The sequence below is a fragment of the Episyrphus balteatus genome, chromosome 3, assembly GCF_945859705.1.
Source record: "Episyrphus balteatus chromosome 3, idEpiBalt1.1, whole genome shotgun sequence".
In the NCBI taxonomy this organism is placed as follows: domain Eukaryota; kingdom Metazoa; phylum Arthropoda; class Insecta; order Diptera; family Syrphidae; genus Episyrphus; species Episyrphus balteatus.
The window spans coordinates 50308101-50328035 of NC_079136.1; the positions used below are offsets into that span (position 1 = coordinate 50308101).

Genomic DNA, 19935 nt, shown 5'->3' on the forward strand with positions numbered 1-19935 from the left:
AGAACAACAATTTGACGGATTTTATGTTCAAAATAAAAAAAAAAAAAAACAATCAATGCATAAATTTTGGTTACAATATTTTGGTTAATAATGTGATTCCAAAAGATAAAAAATAGATTATTTTTTGGTGGAATTATAAAATAAAACTGATGATGACGCTGATTGGTTTGCTGTCATGTCGTTGAATCACCACTTGTTCTTGGATTTTCCAATCGGAGTCTAACGTGATCTTTTGAGGTGATGTGGTTTTAAAGGAATTGATATTGATGGACGAAATACAGGGTGTTCTGGATTATGATAAGGGCATTTCAAGGGGTGATTTTGGGGTATTTTCTATGAAGGAAATTGCTCTACATTAACTCTCAATCTGCACAGTTGATTCCACTAAGAGAATATTTAAGAATTGGTTTGCCTTAACTCATGTTAATCAAGGGGCACGGTAGTGCCCAGCCAAGTTCTCTAGCAACTTTGGCACTACACCCTTATTTACAGGAAACAACTCAGGCCATTTTCGACCCCCCTCTAACTTCCACACCAAAGATGCTAGAAATTTCAAACTCACTACATTTGTTGAGCTCGTCAAAACCAAACACCTCACAAAATTTCAGCCTCCTACGATGAGTAGTTTCTGAGATATAGGGCTTCAAAAATCGCAAAAACCGTAACTGACTCACTGACTCACTGACAGATCATCAAAATTATGGAGAACTTCCCGATATCGTAGAAACTTGAAATTTTACACGGTGATAGGACTTGTGGTGTATACAAAGGAAAAAATCGATAATTTGAGATTTTCAATTCGGGGGGCGTGGCATCCGCCCATTTCCGCTGAATTTTCATCATATATTATAGAGCACTTCTGATTTATCGTAGAATCTTGAAATTTGGTAGAATAGTAGAGCTGGTAGTTTATACAAAGGAAAAAATTTAAAACTTGAGAATTTCAGCCAGGGGGCGTGGCAACCGCCCATTTCCGCTGAATTTTCATAAATTATTATAGAGCACTTCTGATTGTCGTAGAATCTTGAAATTTGGTAGAATGGTGGTGCTGGTAGTTTACACAAAGGAAAAAATTTAAAACTTGAGAATTTCAGCCAGGGGGCGTGGCAACCGCCCATTTCCGCTGAATTTTCATAAATTATTATAGAGCACTTCTGATTGTCGTAGAATCTTGAAATTTGGTAGAATGGTGGTGCTGGTAGTTTACACAAAGGAAAAAATTTAAAACTTGAGAATTTCAGCCAGGGGGCGTGGCAACCGCCCATTTCCGCTGAATTTTCATAAATTATTATAGAGCACTTCTGATTGTCGTAGAATCTTGAAATTTGGTAGAATGGTGGTGCTGGTAGTTTACACAAAGGAAAAAATTTAAAATTTGAGAATTTCAGCCAGGGGGCGTGGCAACCGCCCATTTCCGCTGAATTTTCATAAATTATTATAGAGCACTTCTGTATGTCGTAGAATCTTGAAATTTGGTAGAATGAATGGTGGAGCTGGTAGTTTACACAAAGGAAAAAATTTTAAGTTTGAGAATTTCAGGCAGGGGGCGTGGCAACCACCCATTTTCACTGAATTTTCATCAAATAAAGAGATTTTATATTCTACAGCCATACCTTGCAAAAACTAGTGAAATCACAACAAAAACATTACTGTTAAAAAAAGAGCCAAGTTATCCTATGTTGAAATTATGCTTACACAAAAAGTACTGAGATGTAAAAGTGTACCAAGTTCTAAAGTTTGGGTTCAAATTCGTATCAATAAAAGTTTGATTGTTTAATTGGCAATTTTTGAAATAACTTTAAAAATCGATGGTTAAGAAAAATTGTCAAGAGAACAATCAAAATTTTATTGATACGAATTTGAACCCAAACTTTAGAACTTGGTACACTTTTACATCTCAGTACTTTTTGTGCCAGCATAATTTCAACATAGGATAACTTGGCTCTTTTTTTAACAGTAATGTTTTTGTTGTGAAATTAATTTCTCCGTCAATATTAATGATAGAAGCTTTGCTAAGATCTTGTTTATTAGGAAAAATGTAATTCTTTGAAACTGCATTTTAAAAATGTTAATATATATTTTTTGATTACTCAGATATTAATTTTTATATGCAGTTCATTTTTTCTTACCCATGATAATTTTTGACTTTGAAGCGAATTTTCTTCGATAAATGTGTGTTAAATAAAGTCTTGTACAAATTTATTCTAATAAAGAAAACAATAATGAACAAAAGTCATTTACAAATTTTCCATAAAACTTATACACATACATACATCTTATGATGCTTGGAAAAACCTGAACCAGGAAAAATCTTTAAAAACATGTTTTCTTTTTTGTTTTTTAGTCATAAAACCGGAAGAATTAATTATTTATTTTGTTATTTAAAGATAATTTTCATTTAAAATCTAGTTACATCAATTATTTAAAGTGTACTCCTTGTTTTTGTAGGCATGATAGAGCGGGTTTTTTGGATTTCATTGCTAATAAAGCGAGCTCAATTCTTGGTGTTATTTAAACGTTGATCAAAGGAGTTTGATGATCCATTTGTTACTTTATCTTTATATACAACCCCATCTTGAATACGCTTCACAAGTATGGAGTCCTTTTTATGAAGTTCCTAAAAACCGAATCGAATCAATTTCTGAATAATTTTGTACGCTTTGCTCTTGGAACGATCCTTTCAATTTTCCACTGTATGAACAACGTATCAATCATCTTCAGATATAAACTTTAGCTCAAAGACGTGTTAATAAAATGATTTGATCTTTCTTCATCGGCTTATTCATCTCCTGAAGGTCCAAAACACAGTCCTTTTGCCCCTTAATCCAGATTCTTGCATAGCCTTTCGTAATCAGGATGACAAACTGTACAAAACCAGATAGATTCTTCGCCCGATTTTCAAAATTGGTTCTAGGATTTTTGCAAAAAAAATTTTAATTCTTTTTTTGAAGTGAAAACTTCTTTAGTATCGTATTGATGAAAGATGAAACGAAAAAGCGACAGGCAAAATCAACTTTTTGATTTTAATAGATAAATGAATGAAATTTATACTGTAGATAGGTTATTAAATAAACTATATATATGATAAACTTCAATTAATTTCACATTAAAAATCCTGAGTTAAATTGAAAACTCAAAAAACCCGTAATATCAGTTTGAAATATCGACATGGTGAGCTTTCGACAATTTTTACTTTTTTGTAGACATGGTAGAAATATGATTGAAGCGACATCTACAAAGTGAAATAATAAGCTTTCAGATGATATAAAATTTATTATAGGTTGTCATACAAAAAATATGGATTTAAAGGTGATGGAATAAAAAAAAGGTATAGATTTTTTCGATATTTTTTTTTGTAAGACAAATTATTTTTTAAGGTTTCACTTCTACGACGACGTGTGAATTGCACACATGATTTTTTTTTATTTTTGAAGTGAAAACTTCTTTAGTATCGTAGTGATTTGAAACAAGATGAAACGAAAACGCGACACTACTTCAACTTGTTATAACTTTTTTGTTTTAATAGATAGATGAATGAAATTTGTACTGTGGATAGGTAACTAAACAAATTATAATTGTACAAAATTTCATATTCAAATTTCGGAGATAACGATAAAAAGATGTTCTTTTCCAACACACGTTATATCTTTTGATCTAGCGCACATACAAATTTGGTTTAACTTTAATACGCATGCTGATAACATAACCTTTTATTTGATATATCACACATAACGTTACGTGCTCTACAAGTTACACAATCTTAAATTGAAAAAAAAATTTAAAAATACCTCAAAACACCTGTGGAGATCTGTTGGCGATGACCAGCTACCAGTGTAGGAAGTACCGTAATCTCAGTCTGGAAATTCGACATGGTTGACTTTAAAAAATTCTAACTTCTCTTGTAGACATCTTTGAAATAAGATTTATGCATCATTATACAAGGTGAAACAAAAAGCTTTCACATGGTATAAAATTTTTCAGAGGTTGTAAAACAAAAAAATTGATTTAATAGCATGAGAACATTGCTTTTTGGATGAAATTTCATCGAGTCTAAAAAATTCTAGCTCTTTTTGTAGATGTCTCATAGACCTGATCGATATATATATTTTCAGCTTAGAAATTTATATAGGTTGTCATATAAAAAACATGGATTTGAAGGTGATAGAATAAAAATAGGTAGATATTTTCTATTTTTTTTTTTTTTTTTGCAAGAAAAATGATTTCTTAAGGTTTCACTTCTACCACGTGTGAATTGCACACATGATTTTTTTTTTTTTTTATTAATTGCATCATTATTGTTATTAAAAAGTTGGTACTTTCGCTCAATTTCTAACGCTCACTTGAAAAATACCTTCGTAAAAGTGTTCAAGCACTCTGGATAATAATTTTCTACTTGCAGTTTATGCTTCAAAAACAGCAACATAACATTTTTGTAAGCAACGATTTTAATATATATTTCTACTTTTACAATAATTGCCAATTAAGATAAAAATTAAATAAAATATATAAAATTTGTGCAAAAAGTATTAAAAATATTTTTAAATTTAGTTATTATTATTTATTAATTTTTTATTTTATATTTTGTATAATTTAAAGTCATGTCGTGCCAAATTCTGACCCGTGCACAGTGCGTCGAGTGTATGGGGGATGTGGACAAAAATCAGAATATATGTACTAAATTTGTGTTTCTTTGAATAAGAAAACCTTCAGAAACACATATTTATGGTATATTTTATCAAAGTAATGATAAATTTCACAAAAAACTTATAAATATTTAAATAATATCGAATGAGATCCAACTCTGCAGGCAAAATTCCTTAAAAAAATCCAACTTTTTTAAATTCAATCTTAAGACTGTTTTTTTTTTATAATGCTTGATTCCTACAAAAAACAAAAACAAAAAAACGAAAGAAAACATATAAAAAAGAAAAAAAAAACGACGTACGAAAATTGTCCAAAAAATGACAAAAGTCCAATTAAATTCCCCGATATTTTGGAACAAAATATTTTGAAAAGCACTTTAGCATATACAGCTTTTTGTTTTACTTAAAACAAACTCATAAAGCACATTTATGTTTGAAAATTTTACGATTTTAACTAATTTTTCGAAAACGTCCTTGTTTTTTAATACTGAAAATGAGTCTTCAAAAATGTAAATATTTTGAAGATGAGCAAGTATGACAAAAAAGGTGAGCATGATAAGAAAGTTGAAATATAAGGTCTGATATAAATTTAGTTTTTTAGTCACAAAAAACAGATTTTTTTAGGTTAAATTTTTTAAATTATAAGGACAAAAAAGCATCTCAAATGAATTTGAACTGAAAAAAATGAATGCAATTTATTTTCCTCTTATAAAATTATGAGACATAAAAGAGTTCTAGCGACATGAAAAAGTAGAAGCCAAATTCGCACCCGTGTGCCTATCACGTCACAAAAAAGAGGTGTGCCTACAGAGGGTTAATCAACATCTGAAACCCAAATTTCAATTAAATTTTATGCATCGTTTTTTCGAAAGTTCATTTTTCAAAACTTAATTTATTAATACCTAATATTAAAGTTAGTCATACATTTTTTTTGAAATTGAATAAGTCGTTTGGAAGAATGTAAGAAATTAAAAAAAAAAACTGTTCTACGGCAGACCGTTAGAAATAATATTCGAAAAAAAACTGTTTCACCAAAAGATGGACGTTACTTTAAAAATAACATTTGAATTTTTTCATCAAAATCCACGTTTTTGAGAAAATTGTACTTTGTAAGAGATTGGTAATTGGGAGGTACGATTTTTTGGTCCTAAGAAAATAATTCCAAAAATACCTCTGGAGAGTTTGAAAAAAATGTTGTAAGTAATATGATGTTAATTATTCCATCCGTTAAGACAAAAACTAACAAAGAGATAGTAAAATGCACTTGCGGTTTTGCATCCTCAATCTTATTATTGTAATAAAATACATAAAAAAAAGTTGAGATAAAAATCATCTCAACTTTTTTTTACACAAGTCGTGCCAAAAAGCTAGACGTATAAGTTTGCTTAAGACAAACAAACAAATTTGAGCTTTTTCCATCCAAGAGGGGCTTAAAAACTTGACTTGTCTTAGACAAAAAATATGAAAAATCAAAAATCAACAGCTCACAATGGTTTGGTATAGCTTTTTTTAAAAGCCTATATCATTTCTTTTATTTTATTCATTAAAAAAATATCAGTTTTATGGCCTTAAGATGTCATTGGAATATATTCCACACTACTAACGGAAGTGAAGCAGGAGTCACCATTTATATATAATATTTATAATTCAAAAAAATTTATATTTTAAATTATTTTTATTATTATTATTTTTATTATTATTCATATACATATGTACAATGTACATATATTGTTTTTTTTTTTCGCTTGAATTAAGTCCGATAAATACACTGAGGGAAAAAATAAATTGAAGTTGAAACGTTGTTGTTTCAAAGATGAACTACTTTGATTTATGTGACTTTAAGATACGAAACCATCAAAAATTAACCTTTTTTCCACGTTGATTTTAAAATGTTCATCTTCAACGCAAAAACATTCCGAATAATAGTTAAATCAATGTGGTTTTCATTGATTTAACGTTGTTTTATGGTGGCTTTTCCCTCAGTGTAAATAAATAAAATACACACTTTTCCATTCATGCAGTCAGTGTTCATCGATTTATATGTACCTACTTCAAAAAATACACGATTTTTCTAGAAAAAAATTATTTTGAAAATTTTTGCAATGATGAGTTTTTAGTACACAAACTGCCTGGTTAAATTCAATTAAATGTATTCTTTTATGAATTTCACATAAAAACCATTTATATTTAAGCAACTCTTACCATAATAAGAGCAATAGCAAGTAGGGGGACCCAGGCGCGGGTCTAGAAAATTGGTTTGGGGGGGGGGGGGGGGGGGGGGGGGGGGGTCACAGGATTAAAAAAACTTACTTCCAAAATAATTTTTAAAAAATGGTCAAGTGCTCAAAATATATGCTTAATTTTAGCTAACATAAAAAATTCTATCCAAAATCTTATATCAAATGCATTTTTGAGAGGATTTTGTTTCGGAGCTTAAATTAAGCCAAATTTTTGACAATACATTTTTTCGAAAAAAGTTTTCAGCTGTCAAACATTTACCTTGCTTTGGGACCCGGTTAAACTTTTGTCTTCAGAGTAAAAATTGTTTGCAATAGGATTGATGTATTTTTTTAATAAATAATCAAAAACTAAAAATAAATAAAGAAAATTGGGAAAGTAATGCCGACTTTTTACGAGTCCATTTAAGCCGCACGATAGATTACAATAAAAGCAGGATTTTACAATGATCTGATCTGGATCACGAGAAAAATAAAACACAGCTTTTATTGATGATGAAAAAAAAAATTTTAAGTGAATGTAAACTCAAAAATAAAATTCACAGGTCAACGCTTGTTTGTAAATTGTTAATATTTATACTAAGAAAGTATTTACTAAGATACTAAGAAAGTACTTAGCCAATTCAAAAATGTATCCCAATTCTCACAACTAAATAAAGCTAAAAATTGATATGTAAAAAATATACATATGTTTATATATTTCTTAATCCAAAAAATTATTTTTTCTTTATTTAATTTTTAATTAGTGCAATCAAAGCTTTTGTTTAAAAAAAATTTGTTGAAGTTAATGAGGTTGTCGTTTTAAACAAATTTAGAAGTTAATAACCGTTCTACACTGTGTGAATCTTGAACCTAGTTTAAATAAACAGAAACCACTTTGATTAAACTGTTTTTCGGAATGATTTTTCGTTTTTTCAAAATTGAATCAACGTTGACCATTCTATATTTTACATTGCGATTGCAGTTGAATGTTTTTATCAAAATCGCAGGGACCGGTTTGGAGAAAATTACCTATATTTTTACAAAATTCTTACGTGGAAGGTACCTTAATTTATGGTTCAACTATACTAAAAGTACGAAAATAATTCAGAAATGTTTTTCTTCCACATTCGTGTTTTGGGTAGAGCACTGAGCATCATTTTTTTTTTTGCGGAAACATCAAACCATAAATATTTTTTTCTATAAAAAAGTACCGAGTAAAAATAGTATAATTATAATTATGTTTAATACGCATTTTAAGAAATGTGATCTCTGAAAACAAAAGTTAGCTTTAAAAAGAAAAAAATGTACAAATTAAAAAATACATAGGTATTTTTAGGATGAAATAAATTTCCTCCACACAGATTTGTTACAAAGAAAAGCGTATATCTTAAACCAAAATATCAAATTAAGTTATTGCGTTATTATTATGTATAAGAATGATATTTAAATATCAAATTTAAAAAAAATTTTTTTTTTATATATTTTATCTACTATCAACTTATCATATCAATTTTTCATTCCAAATTATTAAATAAAAAACAATTAATTTTTACTAATTTAAAGGCGCTATGTGATGTATTTTCGAAGTAAAATGTATGAATTACTTAGAAAATTAAAATGAAATCACCATTCACCAATATTATATTTATAAAGAATATTCGAATTCAGTAATGTTTTGTTTAATTTTAAAGAAAAAAGAAAGAACTTACAAATTAATAAAAATGAAAAACAATGAAATATTATTATAATAAACCGAAACGTAAAATTTAGTCAATATTGATATATTTAAATTGTCAAAGTGAAATTTTTATTCCCAAGCTAAAATTTAAAAATGTCATAATGATATGATAATCGTATCAAAACTGATATTTTAATTTTTGGACAACTTTTGTCACTCAAAAATTATAATTTAATTGCTGTTACTATAAATTTTTGTTTTCGGTGTAGTTTCAACATGAAACTTTCAAGACAATTCCTAATAGCGACGACTATGTATAATATACATTGTATATCCTTTTTAAAACGTTAGTGGAGAGCTCCTTGTGATAAAATTATCATACTCGCTTCCACTTCACTTGACTTGTCAAATTTTATTATGCAATATGAACTTATTCCTAATCAATAGCTGTTTTTTACTTTGGTAAACCTAATTCAGTTAATGAATACTTTATTTTTTTTTTCTATTTTTGTAATAGTTGATCACTGATCAACACTAATATGTCGATTAAATAATTTTGTATGGTCATTCATTAAAGTTAAAATGTATCGCACGCAAGATGTTGACACATTCGCAATAGAAAAAGTTGTACTATCCATGTCGTCTACCCCACATACTCCCATTTATTCATTATGGGAAGTCGCCTATTAAGTTTTATCAAGATTTAAAACACATGTTAAGATTGAATTAACTAAAATGGGAAAAAATCAGATTTACACACTACCCACTTTTTAGCAGCTAGATACAAAAGTTGATTACAAATCAAAACCAAACAAATTTATTTAATTGATTTTGAACTTTATAATTATATACGAATGTGGGCTTATCTTTTACATCAAAATACAAAGCGAACTATTAAATGCAACACGAATTCTAAAAAAAAAAACTTACAAGAAAAGAAAATGACATATAAGGAAATTGCATAGAGCCACTCATTTTTTATACCATTAATCAGACCACTTAACCCACATTATTTGCAACTTATCTGTCTGGTTATTATTATGCAATCACATTTGTGATTGCTATTATTGGGGCTTAGCCTATGTGCAAACCTTTTTGACTAAAGACTTATATCTTGAATAGAAAAGGTAACAGAATTAACTTAGAACTTATAACTTCTGTAAAATGATAACCTTTAGAAGTCTAAATCCTAAAAGAGCTTCATAAAATATTAAAATCACTCTAAAGAAAAACTGTGTACTTTCAATAAAATTATTCTCTTTGGCATCTTTTCTTAATCATATCCTTCTGCCACCCCAAAAAAGGCTCTTCATCTGTTTCATTCATTTGATTTGTTAACTTCTGCAGAATCAGAATTCATTTCCACATAATATCCAAGTCATGTCAGCTCGCATGGTGATATGGCATAAACATCATAATGTCGGCATCTTAGAAGTTGCATTTGTGTTTTTAATATTCCCTTTGAAGGACTCCACGCATCGTTTCGTATCAAAAAGACCATAAATATAAAGATAAAAAAAGCTAAACGCCCGCCCTACGGATAAAGAACTGAAGAACTCTTTTTTATTTCATATCTTACAGCGCGTGGGCAGCTCGTTGATTAGTGATCGGTTATCAGATTCTTGGATTTATTTTTTATGAATGATCTTTAAGTCGCCTTCTCCTTATGTTATATAGGAAGGGATACAGAGAAGTTTGCATTGTGAAATATTAATTTGTCTCAGGAAATCACAAACTGAAAAATATACCACGAAAAAAATATAGGCGGGGTTCTTTTGGTCATATTCGGAAGTTGCCAAAATAAATCTTTTATCATATAATGATGATCTAAGGAAACGCAGAGTACGAGTCCAGAAACCACATGAATATTTATGATAATATGGCAATTGGGAATTCTATAAAGCTCTTCAGTGCGAAGCAGGCTTTGCCTTTGACACTGACATTTAATCAAAGATGATACACTGCTGACAATAATAAAATAAATAAAAAGAAGAAATTCACATCGGGGGACTAATAAATCATAAATTCGTTTCAAACAGGCTGTTTCGCAAGAAAAATTCCAACTTGTATCCAAATTATCTGTAAAAAAAAAAATAATTACAAAACCGTTTCTATACAAAAAAATTACGGTTTTGAATTTGTTTTTCCTAAAAAAATCTTTTTTTTACACAAGAATATTATGTAGGTATGGCCGCATTCTCTTGTTTTTGGAGGTCAAAGCTTATTTAAACGATACTTTTGCAACGCAAAACAAATTTAACTACGACTTAATTTTCTCGCTTTCGTTTCCTTCTCGAGTTATAACTTTAAAAAATTGTAACTTTTGTAGGTGTCGTACAAATATGGTTGAGGCAAATTTTTAAAGGTGAAATGATAAGCTTTTCAATGATATAAAAGTTAGTATAAGTTGTCAAATAAAAAAATGGACTAAATCGAGATGGAAGAAAAAAAAGATTGTTTTTTTTGATGAAAATTGATTGCATTCAATAAATTCCAGATTTTTTTCTGGATGTCTTACAAACATGATTGAATATTGAAAGCTTAAATAATAAGCTTTCAGATGATGTAAGATTTAGTATAGGTTGTCATGTAAGAATATTGACAGTAGATATGATGGGATCGGGTCAAAATTCTGGCTTCAAAATTCTGCTTTTCAAAATTCTACTTTTTTAGCGAATATTCTGTTTTTCAAAATTCTGCTTTTTTTCTATTCTGTTTTTCAAAATTCTGCCAGCATTACATTTGAACAAAAAAATTCTGCTAATTCTGTTTTTTTTTTTTTTTATAGCATATGCGAAAAATACACCTCATTAATGTAATTCAACATTGGTACTTTACTAAATTTTTTTATTTAAGTGTCGCAAATATTTTTTGAAATGCATATACTGACTTTCTTTCAAATAAAATATGTATACTAATTGGAACCGATATTGTATATTCCTTTTCTTATTCAAATTTTTGAATATTCATCTTTATTTGATAAATTAATAAATTTTTAGTTGTTTTCGGAAATGTTTAATATTAAAAACCTTTTCTTAATATTTTCAAATTTATTCATTTATAAAACAAAAATTAATTCGCATTTAAAAATGTTTAAATGTTTGGAAAATGTTAAAAAGCGCGCGCTTTTTAACATTTTCCAAACCCTTTTTTAATTTTTTGCAGAATTTTGAAAAGCAGAATTATGAAAAGCAGAATTTTGAAAAACAGAATTTTGAAAAACAGAATTTTGAAAAGCAGAATTTTGAAAGCAGAATTTTGTAAAGCAGAATTTTGAAAGCAGAATTTTGACAAAAGAATTTTGACCCCGGCAGAATTTTGACCCCAACCCAGATATGATGTGTAAAGAAAAAAGTTTATTTTTATTAAGTGAGTGAGAAGTATAATTCAATTATAACATGTACATGTGAACACACCACACTTTTTTGTTGTTTGATGAAATAGACTTGGAACTGAGTTAACATTTACGGAGTGGCAATTGTCGGATATGGTCAAAATTTATAATTTATAAATTGCACGACTGGGGTCGCACGTACTTGCTTTTATGGTAAAAGTTACTCTAATGTTAAAGTTTTTAATTGAACAAAATAAGGGAAAATTTAAAATTTGATATTTTCACGGAATTTCGTTAGTGGTGAAAAAAAAAATAAAATCTGTTTTTATAAATAATTAAATGCCGTTTCAAATGATCTTTTACAAAAAACTAAGTATGCCATTTTATTTCTAGTATAAAAAGGAATTTTTAGAAAAAAAATTTGCGAAAATCGTTAGAGCCGTTTTTTAAAAAAATAATTTTTTTATATATAAAAATTTTCTAACATTTTTCAAAAAAAAAAAGTTGATATGCAATTTTGAATAAATAATTAATTTACACATAAAAACAAATTTTCAAAATTTTTCACCAACTCGTTTGCAAAAAATTGATTTTTCAAAAAAAAATTTTGAAATATTTTTTAAAAATCCAAAAATGTTTTTTTTGAAAAATTAAAAATTTTTTTAAATAATGATTGTTTAAACATTTCTGTATTAAAAATTTGGTCGAAATCTGAAATTTGAGAAATTCATAAATCCAAAAAACCGTTCTATGGCAGGTACCGATAACTGTACAAAAAATATTTTTTTTATTATCAAAGGAGGCTCTTATCTGTAACAGTAAGCAGAAAAATTTTAATCATAATCGTTAGAGCCGTTTTTGAAATAAATCAACTTTTCTGTTTCCGTTATATGACAGGTACCGTTAGTTTTGGTCCTAAAAAAAAACTTCAATTTCTCCTCTAGGGAATCACCCAAAACTGTTAACTACCAAGTTTGAAGAAAATCGCTTCAGTAGTTTAGGCTGTAGCTCGAGGTTCTTACAGACAGACAGACAGAATTGCCGGACCCACTTTTTTGGCATTCTCCATCATCGTAATGTCATGTAAAATTGTTATCTCGAGTTCGATTTTTTTTACGAATCCTAAACTTGCCCTATAGTACCTATATCGCAAGTAAAAATTTGGAAAATGTTAAAAAAACGCGCTATTTTGATTTTTTTTTTTTTGTCGTTTATCAATCTTTTTGAGCAATCAAGATGATATTTTGGGCAGTAAAAAAGATATCGGAAAAATTTAAACAGGTCTTGAAAGCAAAGAAGGTTCTTATAGAAACAGTTACTTAAAATGTTCAAACAATTTTCTTTATATAAAAGAATAAGGTTCGAAGTAGTCAAAAACTGTTTTTTTTTTTGCATTTTCTAACGGTAATATTTAAAAAAAAACCCTTTCAAATTTCTCTAACTTATCATACATTTTTATTTTTTTTTTTTTTGTCAAAGATAAAATTATTCTGTTCTTCAATAGGTATAGTGATTTTAGAAAAATTCAAAAAAAAAAAAAAAAAATAAATGAGTAGGTACGATCGATTTTAAATGTGGGCATTTTTTTAAGATACCGTAAACTGTGCCAGATTTTGTTATTTTTCGTAACTTGGTATTAAGTTATTTTTTTTTTTCAAAATTTAACTTATTACCTCATGGAACAGAAATCTGGTGTCAGCTCTAGACTATAAAATTTCTTAGCAAATATTTTTGTTTTATTTTTTACAACAAAATCTAATTTTAAAAATTAAATCAAACGGGCCAGTCTTATTGCATTTATTTTTATAGGAGCAAGTAGTTTTGACCGAATACTAAGTTCCTTCTTTATTAAAGCTTGTGACATAAATGATGAATAAAACGTTTCGTAATTTTATACAAATCAAATGTAAACGATACCCCCAACGATACAATATTTAATGAACTAACAAATAAAACCAGGAAATATTAGAGAAAACCAGAAAGTATTCTTCTCCCCAATGCCGCACAGTGCATCATATTGCCTGCATTGAATGTTACAATTTTTAAAGCTTTGTCAACATGTTTAATAATAAAAAGCTTATCACCTAATTGAGTTTTTCAAAGCCTCTAAATTGAAAAATTCAAAGAAATTGTCACCTTTCTTTCATCACACTGTAACTTGAAAAAAAGTCTTTATTTCAAATAAGGAAACATCAAGAAATCTCTTAATTATTTAAAGAGCAACTTTTGAAGCCAATTCAACAGATTGCATCTTCTTCTCAATACAACAAAAAAAAAAAAAAATACAATATATATTTCAAAAAAAATCTTTTTCAATTAATCTGAAGAACCTCAATTCAAATGCCATAAGTTTATCTTTTTGCCCCGACCGGCATTGTCATGTTTTTTTACTGTATTCATTTCAAGGTTAATTTATAGAAGCTTTTTCTAACAAAAAAAAAGTTTGTTTTGTAAATAAAAAAAAAAAATGCCTGCTCAATGTGTCAGACTTTATCATCACCGCGATGCGCGAAATAAGGTCTTCTCGCTTGATAACGCATTTAATCGTAATATTTGAAGCCTAACGAACAGTCACAATTTTTTTAAAAAATTCGCGCAATATGTGCCAATCAGTGATATTTGTTTTTCTGTTATTTGGGACTTTTTTAATACCTCTCGAAGCTGTCATCGAGAAATACTTGAAACCTTCAGTTAGTCCATGTGAAGACTTTTATCAATATGCCTGTGGCAAATGGAACGAAGTCAATTCAAACATTGAAAACGGTGATACCTTAAGTCTTCTCGATGCCACCATGAACGAGAAAGTAAGTGGATTTCTCGAGTCTAAAGAAGATCATGGAGTTCTGAAGAAAGTCACAACATTCTACGAGTCTTGTCGAAATTTAGAAGACTACAATATGAATCTATTTTTGAAAGCCATAAAGCCTCAAAGTGATTGGGCAGTATCAAGTTCCTGGGACAAAACCAAATTTAGCTGGCTTCAAACTCTTGCTGAATTGAATAAAAATGGCGCCCAAATTTTTCTAGAGCACACTATTATGCCGAGATGGGATAACTCAAGTGTTAACATAATTTACATCGACGTAGTGGCTTTTCATCCTAGCTCAGAGGAATCAATTAATGCTATTCTCAAGAAGGCTTCAATCAATAGTAGTTCACTAGCTGAAGAGATTATTGAATTTGAAAAGCTTCTTGCTCCAATCGTGGCTAAGTCTCAACCATACGACGAAGATAATGAAGCTGAAGAAGTTGTCCTAGGCTATCTTGGAGAAGCGTTACAACAAATCAATTGGTATCTATATTTTAATACAGTTTTTGGCCATGAAATGGATCCCTACACTCCGATAATTATTCAAAATTTAGATATTGTGATGAAAATAGCAGAGCTTTTGAACTCTTCAAAGCCTGATTTAGTGTGTAACTATATAATGTTCAAATTCCTGCAGTTTTTGGACCAATATAGCATCGATAGTATCAGTCCAAACGAGTGCGTTACGGCACTTCATCAAGGAATGCCTTTGGCAGTAGATCATATCATTGAGAATCACTTTTACGAGCACGATTATGACCAACTTGTTCAAGACCTATTCAACTATTTGAAAGTCGAGTTTTTAGCTGGGGTCTCAAAGCTTTATGAAGATCAACGTGACGTGCTATTATTCATCTACACCAAAACTTCTGTGATGGATCTTCAGATTGGTAACGCTGACAGAAATATGACTTCTGATGCTGTAGCAAAGTATTACGCAGGTCTTGACATTAAGGAAGGAGATTTTTACAACAATTTCCTCGAGGCTTTAAAATATAAAACCACAAAATATTTAAAATCTATTAATGGCGATCCAATTCATATTGCTTATCAATGGAGCGTTACATCAAGTCCATTTTTTCTTCAGCCAAGGAATAAAATTATAGTTCCTTACAGTCTTCTTCAAGAGGGTATCTTTGGCAAGGACATCACAACAAATAAATATAGTGTCCTAGGATTTATAATTGGTCATGAATTTCTTCATGGTTTCGATACAAATGGAATAAGTTACGATTATACCGGTTCAATGGTTCAAAGTGCCTTGTCATGTAATCAAAAATTTTGGGACAGTGTGCAATGTGTTCAAGAAGAAATGGGTAATAGTGGTGTTACAGAGAAAATTGCTGATATTGGTGGAATACGTTTGGCTTATAATGCTTTTCAAAGGTCGCTGATTCAAGTTGGTAAGAATATTATGGGAAAAGAGACCGAGGCGGACAGATCATTGGGACAATCGTTCTTTATTGATTATGCACAATTTTTCTGTGGCAAAACTAAGAAAAGTGCTAAAGGATTACCTGGACGGGATGTTCATGATGCAGATGATTTGAGAATAAAACGTTCGTTGATGAGTTTTAATACATTTGCAAATGCTTTTGAATGTCCTGTGGGAAGTGTTATGAATCCGGAAAAGAAGTGTAGAGTTTGGTAAGAGAAATAATTTTTGAGGATTGGAAAGATTAATAAATTGAATAAAATTCAAAACTTTGTTCTTTGTGTTTTTTTTTTTGTTTACTTTAAAAAATCAAGACTTTTTATGATTTATTTTTTTATTGTTGCTGCATATTGGTCAAAAGTGGTAAGTATTGAAGGGTAACCAAAGGCGTAGGTAGCCCTTTGGGGGACTTGTATCAAGTTTTTTTTTTAGGCCCCCCTTATTTGTCTAGGAGTGTTATGTTCTATCATACAAAAAACACCAAACGACAAAAATAGTGTCAAACTATTCAAAGTCAAACTTTTGATATCAGTAAATAAAATGCACTACTGGGTCGCACGCACTTGCTCTTGCAGTTCAAAGCACTTTTATGTTAATTTACATAAATGTTTAAAAAAATTTGATTTTAGAGAAGAGCCGACATTTAGGGTAAAATTTTGTTAAATAAATATTAACTCTGCAAAGTTTAATCAAAATCGTTTGAGGCGTTTTCGAGTAATTTGCTATAACTTGAAAAATGTTTATGGGAGGTGTACGGGACATGTAGTTGACATGATGGGGACAAGTCCGGGACACTCCCGGGACATGTCCGGAACACGTCCGAGACAAGTCCGGGACACGTCCAGGACATGTGAGGGACACGTCACGGACAAGTCCGGGACACGTCCAGGACACGTCCGGGACATGTCTGTACAAGGACATGTCTGGGACAAGTCTGGGACATGTCTGGGACACGTCCAGGACACGTCCGGGACATGTCTGTACAAGGACATGTCTGGGACAAGTCTGGGACATGTCTGGGACACGTCCGGGACATGTCCGGGACACGTCCGGGACATGTCCGGGACACGTCCGGGACATGTCCCCAAAAGGGCGATTAGGGTCGACACTATTTTGTACTTTTGAACTCTCCTAGATAATCAAATTTCTTCAATTTTATTCAAATTGTGCAAGCCGTTTTCTAGATATAAATATGCACACTCAGAAGTGGGCGTGGCAGGGGGCGTGGAAATTTCGCCCGGAAATTTGTCCCGGACATGTCCCCGACGTGTCCCGGACATGTCCCGGACGTGTCCCGGACATGTCCCCGACGTGTCTTGCACATGTCCCCGACGTGTCTTGGACATGTCCTGGACACGTCGGGGACACGTCCGGACGTGTCTCGTACATGTCCCGGACATGTCCCGGACGTGTCCCGGACATGTCCCGGACATGTCCCGGACGTGTCCCGGACATAACCCCGACTTGTCCCGGACATGTCTCGGACGCGTCCCGGACGTGTCTCGGACATGTCCCGGACGTGTCCCGGACATGTCCCGGACGTGTCCCGGACATGTCCCCGACGTGTCCCGGACATGTCCCGGACGTGTCCCGGACATGTCCCCAACGTGTCCCGGACATGTCCCGGACATGTCCCCAACGTGTCCCGGACGTGTCCCGGACATGTCCCGGACGTGTCCCAGACATGTCCTGGACGTGTCCCGGATTTGTCCCGGACATGTCCCGGTCGTGTCCCGGACATGTCCCGGATGTGTCCCGGACATGTCCCCAACGTGTCTCGGACATGTCCCGGACGTGTCCCGGACATGTCCCGGACGTGTATCGGACATGTCCCGGACGTGTCCCGGACATGTCCCGGACATGTCCCCAACGTGTCCCGGACGTGTCCCGGACATGTCCCGGACGTGTCCCAGACATGTCCTGGACGTGTCCCGGATTTGTCCCGGATATGTCCCCAACGTGTCCCGGACATGTCCCGGACGTGTCCCGGACATGTCCCCAACGTGTCTCGGATATGTCCCGGACGTGTCCCGGACATGTCCCGGACGTGTATCGGACATGTCCCGGACGTGTCCCGGACATGTCCCCAAAGTGTCCCGGACATGTCCCCAAAGTGTCCCGGACATGTCCCCGACGTGTCCCGGACATGTCCCGGACGTGTCCCGGACATGTCCCCGACGTATCTTGGACATGTCCCGGACATGTCCCCGACTTGTCCCGGACATGTCCCTAACGTGTCCCCTACATGTCCCTTACGTGTCCCAGACGTGTCCCGGACATGTCACCGACGTGTCCCTGACATGTCACCGACGTGTCCCTGACATGTCACCGACGTGTCCCGGACATGTCCGGGACAAGTCCGGGACATGTCCAGGACACGTCCGGGACATGTCCGGGACACGTCCGGGACATGTATGGGACACGTCGGGGACATGTCCGGGACACGTCGGGGACATGTCCGGGACACGTCCGGGAAATGTCCGGGACACGTCCGGGACACGTCTGGGACATGTCTGGGACATGTCTGGGACAAGTCCGGGACATGTCCGGGACACGTCCGGGATATGTCCGGGACACGTCCGGGACATGTCCGGGACACGTCGGGGACATGTCCGGGACACAGCCGGGACATGTCCGGGACACGTCCGGGACATGTCCAAGACACGTCCGGGACACGTCTGGGACATGTCCGGGACACGTCCGGGACATGTCCGGGACACTTTGGGGACATGTCCGGGACACGTCCGGGACATCTCCGGGACACGTCCGGGACATGTCCGAGACTCGTTGGGGACATGTCCGGGACACGTCCGGGACATGTCCGGGACACGTTGGGGACATGTCCGGGACAAATCCGGGACACGTCCGGGACACGGCCAGGACATGTCTGGGACACGTCCGGGACATGTCCGGGACACGTCGGGGACATGTCCTGGACACGTCGGGGACATGTCCGGGACACGTCGGGGACATGTCCGGGACACGTCCGGGACATCTCCGGGACACGTCCGGGACATGTCCGAGACTCGTTGGGGACACGTCCGGGACATGTCCGGGACACGTTGGGGACATGTCCGGGACAAATCCGGGACACGTCCGGGACACGGCCAGGACATGTCTGGGACAAGTCCGGGACATGTCCGGGACACGTCCGGGATATGTCCGGGACACGTCCGGGACATGTCCGGGACACGTCGGGGACATGTCCGGGACACAGCCGGGACATGTCCGGGACACGTCCGGGAAATGTCCGGGACACGTCCGGGACACGTCTGGGACATGTCTGGGACATGTCTGGGACAAGTCCGGGACATGTCCGGGACACGTCCGGGATATGTCCGGGACACGTCCGGGACATGTCCGGGACACGTCGGGGACATGTCCGGGACACAGCCGGGACATGTCCGGGACACGTCCGGGACATGTCCGGGACACGTCGGGGACATGTCCGGGACACAGCCGGGACATGTCCGGGACACGTCCGGGACATGTCCAAGACACGTCCGGGACACGTCCGGGACATGTCCGGGACACGTCCGGGACATGTCCGGGACACGTTGGGGACATGTCCGGGACAAATCCGGGACACGTCCGGGACACGGCCAGGACATGTCTGGGACACGTCCGGGACATGTCCGGGACACGTCGGGGACATGTCCTGGACACGTCGGGGACATGTCCGGGACACGTCGGGGACATGTCCGGGACACAGCCGGGACATGTCCGGGACACGTCCGGGACATGTCCAAGACACGTACGGGACACGTCCGGGACACGTCTGGGACATGTCCGGGACATGTCTGGGACATGTCCGGGA

General features: G+C 34.4%; 1 protein-coding gene across 1 annotated transcript; it reads left to right on the top strand.

The window, feature by feature from the left end:
* The first annotated feature begins 14351 nt into the window (after positions 1-14351).
* On the top strand, positions 14352-16391 carry LOC129916698 (membrane metallo-endopeptidase-like 1). The gene has a single exon (XM_055996797.1). The coding sequence runs from the start codon at positions 14475-14477 to the stop codon at positions 16332-16334; it is 1860 nt and encodes a 619-aa protein (XP_055852772.1). The 5' UTR covers positions 14352-14474; the 3' UTR covers positions 16335-16391.
* The last annotated feature ends 3544 nt before the right edge of the window (positions 16392-19935 follow it).

Excerpts from the sequence above, each read along its gene's own strand:
- LOC129916698 (XM_055996797.1), top strand. The coding sequence starts at position 14,475 with ATGTGCCAATCAGTGATATTTGTTTTTCTGTTATTTGGGACTTTTTTA.